The sequence below is a fragment of the Achroia grisella genome, unplaced genomic scaffold, assembly GCF_030625045.1.
Source record: "Achroia grisella isolate CSIRO2021 unplaced genomic scaffold, CSIRO_AGI_Agris_v1 utg869, whole genome shotgun sequence".
NCBI lineage: Eukaryota > Metazoa > Arthropoda > Insecta > Lepidoptera > Pyralidae > Achroia > Achroia grisella.
In genome coordinates this window covers 771,659-781,418 of record NW_026713049.1, presented here as the reverse complement: position 1 = coordinate 781,418, position 9,760 = coordinate 771,659, and the positions used below count along the sequence as shown (strand labels likewise).

The 9,760-nt window shown below is 32.1% G+C and overlaps 1 protein-coding gene across 1 annotated transcript; it reads left to right on the top strand.

The window, feature by feature from the left end:
• The first annotated feature begins 834 nt into the window (after positions 1-834).
• On the top strand, positions 835-8,719 carry LOC131852843 (alpha-N-acetylgalactosaminidase). The gene is made up of 10 exons (XM_059203576.1): positions 835-934; positions 2,956-3,104; positions 3,622-3,796; positions 4,450-4,624; positions 5,022-5,116; positions 5,443-5,604; positions 6,105-6,320; positions 7,188-7,334; positions 7,740-7,812; positions 8,606-8,719. The coding sequence occupies exons 2-10, from the start codon at positions 2,956-2,958 to the stop codon at positions 8,659-8,661; spliced, it is 1,248 nt and encodes a 415-aa protein (XP_059059559.1). The 5' UTR covers positions 835-934; the 3' UTR covers positions 8,662-8,719.
• Positions 8,720-9,760: the final 1,041 nt, after the last annotated feature.

Sequence of the window (9,760 nt, the reverse complement as noted above, 5' to 3'; positions counted from 1 at the left end):
TATGCCTTATGTAGAGAATTTATTGCTTACGTTGTCTATATGAAACATAATTTGCAAAATTTACTATAGAATAAAACAGATTTCTTTGTTACTAAAGTTTTCGTAATTTCTAAGTATTTTCTTAATTTATATCTATAGGAATATTAATGCTTAACGATGAGATGAAAATGCATCATAGATCGGATATTTAATTTGTTAAATATGAGATATATGCATTTTCATTTATAAATAAATATTACATCTATGAAAAAATATAATTATATTACTAAAAAGCAATAAAATTGCAATTCCGATCCTATTCCGATTGGACAGGAAAATCAAAGTATTTTTTTCTATAGGTGTTTAACAGTATTTTAACTACAATTCCTCTCTCTCAAATTAGCTATGTCATTAAAAAATATAATTTTTATATTATAATTATATATATATTTATAATCTATATACAATACTAAGTATGTACCTATATATTACAAATAAAAATAAATATATTACAAACACAAAAAAGGTTAACTGTATATTAACTACAATCCTTCTCTCGTGGATTAACTAATTCAATATGTGTATATTTTTATTTGTAATAGGTACATATCTACGGTATATACCTGGTATTCCATATATACATAGATTACAATACATTATTTTTTATTTAACATGATAAATTCTGCTTTAAAAGTTTCTCACCCATGTTTATAACCTCGGTTTCTGTTTCCCTAAGCCCTGGGTCGCAGTAATAGCCAGGGCATTCGCATACTAATGCACTTTGTTGTTATCTCATGGCCAGAGAGGATATAGAGGAGTAATGTAGGTAGACTCGATGCAATGTTGTCGCTCGATTAGGACTAAACAGACGTGTTCAATTTTATTCATCGGTGCATAAGGAGTTTGATTCAGTTACCACTCGGATTTCGAAACGAAATTTACTTTACTAACAAAGGTTTGTAGATACATATTATAATTTTTGTATATTATATTTTAGTGATAATGTTCATTTTTGTCTTACAATTTTTTTTTTATTAAAATTTCACGTGAGTTTGTAACAAACCTATCTGATTATTAGCTTTATAATTTATATATATTGGATGGAATAGAAGTCTACTTACAAAAATTGGTAGAATTTAGACGACTTAAATTAAGATTTTTTTTATATTATGAAATTTACAATTTATTTTCACAATAAATAGATTGATAAATACCCGTATATGTATAGGTATTTTCTGCGACTTGTTTTTATAAAAATATACGTTATAAAACCAGGGTTTTTGTTCATATTTGTCTAAGATATTAGATATTGGGTATTTATGAGTTTAACCACTGCTTATTTATTTTAATATATTAATAAGGTTAATAAGTTCTTAATTAATAAATAAAACTTACGAATTAGTTTAAGTTCATATGACAAAAAAAAGAATCCTATACGCTCTAATTATGTGCGTGTCCTTCCGCGCGGGAAAAGCTAAGTAGATAAAGAAAAACAGCTTTACAAGAACATGTAAAATCTCCAATAATAAAAAAAATACATTTATTTCTACTGAACATGTAATTTAACTGTATTTAATTTTACCTCTAACTTTGTCTGTTTTTTTCTTGAGATAACAGATAACTAATGACCGTTCTCGTAATACTATTTATTATGCATTAAATTACAATTATGTCATTCAAGTCATTCATTGACTCTTGTAATACCTACTATTTATTTAGACATCAATTAAGAGTCATTCAGGCGTTCGTTTGTGAGATAGTAAGAACACAGATAGGTACACAGGCAGACAGGCAATCCCACTTTCGCATTTTTAATACTACTAAGAATAAAAAAAGTGGAAAGAATAAGGATACTTATTTATGAACTGTAATATTGAGTAGCAAGTACATAGTTACCTATTTTTGATACCGTTATTCTGAAATTAAATATAGGTCATGCTACTATCGCATTTCTGATAATACTACATATAGATAACAAAACAAGTTTTGCACTTTCATCCAATTGATTTTATTTCCTATTGATTTACGGCCGCGACCTGCATACTAAAACCGGTCATTACCCAAATAGCGTTGACCTTCTCTTGGAACGTGAGAACGAGGGAGACAGTTAAATCGAGTTTGGTTTCAATTCAAATTCTTGACATTGAATTACTTATTGAAGGAGTTTTACTTTTTTTTATATTAACAATGAAATCAATAGTATGTATATTAATTTTTTTTATTACCTTAACTTATATATAAGACTGTAGGACTTGCACTTCTTCTAATATCAACATACTGAAATAAATATTTCCAAAAGTAGACAGTAGTAATAAAATTCCAGAATTTATCTACAGTATATATACACTTTGCGAATTAAACATAATTATATTTAAATAAGTACCTATTTGCTAAATCATATATTTTATATTCTATATTAAAATCAATACCTACTGCACTCAATGAACCAGAGAGTAGCTAATAAGGTAATTTAGAGGCATCGTTATTTATGAAAACGGTTTATATTATTTATGTAGGTATTTCACACTTTGCATTAAATTTTTATAGACTTAAACTAAGAAAGTTTAAAATATATAAAGTATATTTTCACTATAGGTGGTATTACATTATTATATTCCGTTTTTATTTTATATTTTTTCCTTAGAATATTTTTTTAATGGATGATATAGGAATGGCGCACCCGCCTACGCTAACGGTTTATGCCAGCGAGGTACCAGTGGAGAATTATTGGATGAACATAAAATCAGGTAAATTTTCCGATTATGACAAAGTTTATTTGATCTCATGTTCATTAACAAAAATTCAGGAATTCAAATTCAGGAATTTGTCATGATGGAGATGATCACAGGGAACCACTTACAGGTCAACCGGCATGGTACATTGCTAGCGATGGGGTCATCAGTGTACATTTCTAACAATCTCCTTCACTATTTTAAGTTATTATAATTTATATATAAATAAACGTTTGAATTCCAGATGTTTCTGTGGTTGGTGTTCTCATGTTTTCTATCTGGAACCTTAGCTCTGGATAATGGGCTGGCTCTCACACCGCCAATGGGCTGGCTTTCGTGGGAAAGATTCCGGTGCATTACGGACTGTAAGAAGTACCCTCAGGAGTGCATCAGGTACATCCACGCTATTATTACTTATTTGTGTTTTACCTTTTACTAAATAAATTGCTGAAAGCAACGTAATGGAATTCTGGAAATTTAAACATAAGATTATATCACAAGAATGGACATAGATTTCATATCACAAATGCAGCAACTATGATAAAAATAAAAATTGACAAAAACAATAAAAAATTAAGTCAAAACAAATACTTATAAATCAGAGATCTATGTACTATTGGTATAGAGTAACAATTAATATTTATTCTATGGTATTAGATTACTAGACAGTCATATTTAGATATATTTTTTAAATATGTAAAACGCCCACCCAAATTCATATATTTATAAATAAAAGTGTTCATAAGAACGAAGAGTGGAGTGCGGAGATTGAACCCAAGACCATCGAAAAGCGAGACGCTACCGCCAGACCACCGAGGTCTTCATAAATTATTACGCCACTATAGCAAACATCTTTAAAAGCCATCTTTAAAAGTGTGATAATTAAATTCATGTCCAATATTATTTTCAGTGAAAATTTAATCAAACGAACAGCAGAGCTGATGGTCAACGAGGGCTACCTCAATGCAGGGTACAATTATATTGGCATTGATGATTGCTGGCTGGAGAAGACACGTGGCTCTGATGGGCGTATGGTCCCCCATAGGGAACGATTTCCAAGCGGGATGAAGGCACTCTCCGATTTTGTAAGTATCAAATACAGTAACTAGACAGGTTTTATCTTTCTCTCACTTAATATTACAAAAAAAATTGTGGGTGTGGATGGATCGATGTATATTTGTTACTCTATGCAAAAAATAGTGACCGGGTTTTGACGAAACTTAACAATAATATATATAATGGCATATAGATTAGAATAACATATGTAATGCGTGGAAATGAAAAGAATAATTAAAAAAAAAAGTATTACATATCAATGTGGATGGTTATAAGTGCAGAGGAAGGCCGAAAAAAAGATGTGTGGACTGTGTAAAAGATGATATGGCAAGAACGAATAGGATAAGGAAGAAGCAGATGATGATGGTGACATCAGAATAACATATATTGTAAATTTAATATAATGATAAATATCAAGTAAGTATGTGTGATGCAAATGAAGTAGCGCGGGTTAGTTAGTTAATACATAATTACTATATAGGTTTTGCACATATTTTATTACCCGGTATCATACTTACCATTTTGCGTCCTTAGTCAATAAAATCAAGGATAGAAAGTGCTTGATATTTCTTTACCAGTAAATGACTGAAGGCTTTACTTCTTCGATAGAAATATAGAAATAGAAAGTAGCCGTCAGATGAGATTTGTACCAAAGCCTCAGACTCTCAGACTCAACTTTCAGATCCACGAGCGCGGTTTGAAGTTCGGCATGTACCAGGATTATGGAAACTTCACGTGCGCCGGATACCCAGGCGTGCTTGGCAGTGAGAAGTTGGACATTGACACATTTGTTGAATGGGAGATCGATTACCTCAAACTGGATGGGTGTTACATCCAACCAACTGACATGGACGCAGGTACGTACATTTTACGTTATAAAATTTATTGTATACGGCGAAATAAGTAATAGTAGGTAGTTTTTTTAAATTTATGGACAATAGCAACCGCCTACTAATGATATACGCGGCGTAGCACCAGTTAAGAAGTACTAGTATGAAATTAGGTCAGTAAGCCCGTCAGGAATCAATTACGATTGTTTTCTGGGGGGACCGTATGGAGGTTGACTTAATGTTGTCTATTGTCAGCAACGGAATTACTAACTATTTCCTTCTCCGTTATATTTATAGTTTATAACCTTATATGGAAATCATAAATATGCATTTTTTTTTATATCAGAATTAATATTTTATGGCGTAGTAATTGTGTTGGCCTGATCGTAAGCGATTGTTATTTACCGTCGTATTTTTGTTATAGGATACCCACAATTTGGAAAGATGTTGAATGAAACTGGACGCCAGATTTTGTACTCTTGCAGTTGGCCGGCCTATCAAGAGGATGCGAAGATTCTGGTATGAAAATATTTTTGTTTTAAATAAATAAAAATACACTTTATACTCTCTATTATCCCTTAAGAAATGGACGCCTTTAGCTGACAAGTAAAAAAAACAAAAGTTCATAGCCAAGACAATGTTTCCTAGGCAAGAATCCTGATCAGCCAAGTTTCAGTTATAATAGATTTTATAACAATAAAAATTGACTAACTTTCTATAGAGACTACTATTGCATTATTTGATGAGCAAGGTGATAAATATATAGATATATAGATATTTTTTGTGTTAACACTTTAATGACCTATGATATAAAAAGTTTTGTTAAATAAAATATAAAATTCTAGCCTGATTATGCCGCAATTGCTGAGCATTGTAATCTGTGGAGGAACTGGGATGATATAGAAGACTCTTGGGCTTCCATGACCAAAATTATGAACTGGTTCGGCGATCACCAGGATAGATTAGCGAAACATGCAGGACCGGGGCACTGGAACGACCCAGATATGGTATGAATTTCGAAATAATATGCCTAAATAAGTATTATATTATTACACGATTTGTAATGAAAAAAATTACTATTCTCTCATATGTAAACAATCACTAAAATATTTTCTGGATCCTATAATATCTTCATGTGTTACAACAATTAGAATAATAACTAGAATTCTGTCCCAAGTTCAGCAGAACTTATGTTATGAGTACTAGACGACTGATCTATACTTATATTAATTGATTTGTCAAAACGTACATAATATACAAAGAGAATACCCAAACCAGTACAAACACACATACTCATGAATTGAAATATTTGCATCCTGAGAGAAATCGAATACGTAACTATGCAAGGCATTGTGCTAAACAACTAGACCTATATATATGTATTTATTTAATAATTAATTGGTTTTATTATTTGGACTAATGGAGCATAATTCCCTAACCTCATATACCTTAAATACCATATAAAGAGCCATACAGGTTGTAAATTATTATAAATATAATTTTTCAGCTATTGATAGGAAACTTTGGGCTAACGGTGGACCAAGCTCGAGTGCAGATGGCAGTCTGGTCAATCTTGGCAGCACCGCTCCTTATGAGTGTGGATTTGGCCACAATCAAACCGGAATTCAAGGAGATTCTTTTAAATGAGGACGTCATTGCTATCGATCAGGACATTCTGGGGAAACAAGGCTTGAGGATTTGGAAGAAGACTGACGCTGGTCCGGTAACTAAGCAAAACTACTATGATCGAAATAAAGCCTAAGCAACCAAGGGTCCATAATGTTTGGGGCCCGAGAATTAGGTTGTTATTAATTAATTATTGCTGCTGAGATGTATCTAAATTATGCTGAATCGTTGATTGATAATTCCCGGCCCTGAATTACACCATTTGCCAAGGGTGCGCTTTTGCCTTAGCCGCTACTGGTGACAAGGTTTAGTACTTAGAAACAAGATCACCGCTCTCATTTTAATAAGGTTTGGTTTCGAGTTTTGTCTCGATTTATTTTCTATTTACTGGCATTACTGTATTTAGCAAGTGGATTAGAACCGTTCCTTTGACAGACGATAGGAAAGTTAATGTTTATACTTACTAATATGGGGTACTTCAAGTAAGCTGTGATCTCGTTTGAAGCGATATGGCTTTGAAATTATATTACGCTTATTAATTATAGGTTACGGAAGGATAAATCTAGTAATAAATATTTTTTCTGTCTTATTTATATTCGAAATCTACTGTAATAAGTTTAAGATTTAAAACTTTTTTTAATATAATTGGAATGGTAAACAACCTGATGTCGCACCTGATAGTAACTAAAGGGGTAACTGTACCTGTACACATCAATAACACTATGGACATAACATGATCATATAACCATGATACATCTCATGCGTTGCCATTCCAGAGAACTACGATGTCATGACTCTTATCCTTTAATTTCACTGCCTAAAAGCAAAACAGAAACCCCAAAGCAAGCAGCTTGGCGGCTATAATAGGTGAGACTGAGGACGCATGCAACTTTTTTGTCTTTTTTTTGCCCATTGTATTTACTTCAATTTTAGAATCTTATACTAACTAGCAGATTTTTTGTAGAGAAAAAATTTGGAGATCTGGAAACGCGAGCTTTCTGATGGTTCATTTGCTCTCGCCTTTGTAAGTCAACGTGATGATGGAATACCATATGAAGCTACCTTTACTTTTGACGAGATGCAATTGACCAATCAGGATTATGATATTCAGGTATTGACCCTAATAATCAAAAATATATTTTGTTTTACACTAACAAGTATTCCTGGATTTCGATGACTTAATATTATAGATAGCAAAGTGTCTCCTGTTATTTCTTTTAACAGAAACTCTGATATAAATCTATGTAAGTTAGGTACTTTGCAAAATAATAATAATAGTCGACATTATACAGGAATAATAATATAAACCTAATATGATATGGACTGAAGAATTTGATATGATGAATCATGTTTTGTGTGTATTTATTTAAAATCTTTTATATTTAAAAACTTTTATACTATATGGCAAATAAATTGTAGTGCATTCTTACACAAATTTATGAAAGGACACGTTCACATATTTCATATTAATGCATGTATTTATACCTCGTCTTTCACATCTACATGTTATTTTTAGGATCTATATAAAGACGACGCTGACAAGGTACTTCAGGCTAATCAAGAGTTTGAAGTCAGGATTAATCCGTCAGGTACTGTATATATTATCATTTGATGATTTGATCATTTTCTAGCAACAGAGTAGGATAAAATTAAACATTAAATTTCATTGAAATAGACACATATCCTATGTTCATCTAGGATATGATTTATTTGTGTACCAAAGTTCGTTTGAATGGGTCTTGTAATTTTTGCATGGAATAGTGACTGTGGAGTGATATTATTGGATGGAACAGCTGTACATATTTCGTTTCTTTTCAACAAAGTGATTCTATTTCAGAAGTATTAAAAATGAAACCGAAATTGCCTTGATTTATCTCCATGTTTTTATAGCTATACAACTAAACCGATTTTGATGAAATTTAGTACCGAAACCTTGCACTCTGAGGAAGGACAAAAGCTACGTATGTTAAAAGAAGAATTGACGAATAATATATATTATTTTGTAATAAATATTTTTTTTTTTAGAAAAATCTAGGTGTAATATACTATTGTTGTCCCATATAAGTAGAATTTGGAGATCCAAAATTCAGATCTATACAAATTAAATTATCCTGAGCCAAGGCACAGCCAAAACTACTAAATCTGGAAAGCTTATCATTAGAATATAGGTTTACTTTTTAAGATGATTTTTGACAATAGTAACAAGAACAGGAAATAAGTGATACAGCCCAAATAAAACCCGTGGAAAACACCCAGTCATACACAAAGGCGTCTTCATAAGATATTCAAACTGTGTAAACAAATTTACGGATATTTGTTTTACATTCTTCATTTCCTTATTAATATTACCTACCTATTTAAATGTATGTGTTATTTTTTCAGGTGTAAAATTCTACAAATTCATACCAAAGAGTTCAAGTGTTGCGAAGGAAATTTAAATATAAGTATTATAAATAAGTAGGTATAAATTGTAAATAGGATTTTAGTTAAATAACAATTAATGGTACTGAAAGTAAATATGTATTTAATTTATTATCTTAAACCTAATAGTGCATCCCCCTATACTTATATTGTGTGCCTAAGTTTTTGTTTGCCTCTACCTTTTTTGAATTTTCGAAAATCTTCATCGACCATAGGAGGCTGATCGCTGGAGGTGTGGTATTCTTACCGTACACCACACGCCTACCGTCATTGTAGGAGTTACTAGATCGCGTAAGCATTCTTCGCTGACTCCCACAGCGTTTGTCCACTGGTGACAGTTGGGCATACGCATATCTTATGGTAAATGGTTACCATAACCTATGGACACGTAAGAGCCCAGGGCCGTCACATGCGAGGTCTCTACCCTTAAAACTAGAACTCCTAGCTGTGCCCTCATACTAAAGAACATCTGTCAGGCAGGAATTTTAGAATGCCTTCTGTATTCGCTCTACTTTTCTACAACAACCCCAGGCTGGTACTTATTTTTCGAACGCCACTATTATTATTATTATTATGCTATCTGTGGTATAACTAAATACTCAGCGGTACACAGTAGTACAGTCGGGGTTTGTTGTACAACGGATCTCTTTTCGCATATCAAAAAAGGTTCATGGGTCGTAGCTCAAGAGGCGTGCTCTTGTATGCTTCTTAAGCATTTCTGGAATGCAGCTTTTGAATCTATCTGAATTTAACTTGAATAAAATACTTCAATTAAGCCGCCCTATTATGAGTATGCACAGTCACGTATCATGAGTTATCTACTTTGTCATTGTGACTTTATTGATAACTCCAAACATTTCTACGTATTGCCAGTAAATTATATATGACACGATAATGTATTATGGTATCCAAATAAATAATGTATCTATGACTATCCCCGCAACTTCATCCGTCCTGTTATAGTGTATATACCTTAATTGAATAAAGAAAAAAATTCATCGTTCTAGCTTTAAAAATGACAATAGTTGCATACAAACTTCCATCTCCCCTTTCTACCCTATTTTCGCATTAAGAGTAAGCTATATCTTATCTTGCGGTCTAGACTATCAGCGTACC

Excerpts from the sequence above, each read along its gene's own strand:
- LOC131852843 (XM_059203576.1), top strand. The coding sequence starts at position 2,956 with ATGTTTCTGTGGTTGGTGTTCTCATGTTTTCTATCTGGAACCTTAGCT. Across the intron at positions 5,605-6,104 it reads ACTGGAACGACCCAGATATG|CTATTGATAGGAAACTTTGG; the intron begins GTATGAATTTCG and ends ATAATTTTTCAG. Across the intron at positions 7,813-8,605 it reads AGTCAGGATTAATCCGTCAG|GTGTAAAATTCTACAAATTC; the intron begins GTACTGTATATA and ends TTATTTTTTCAG.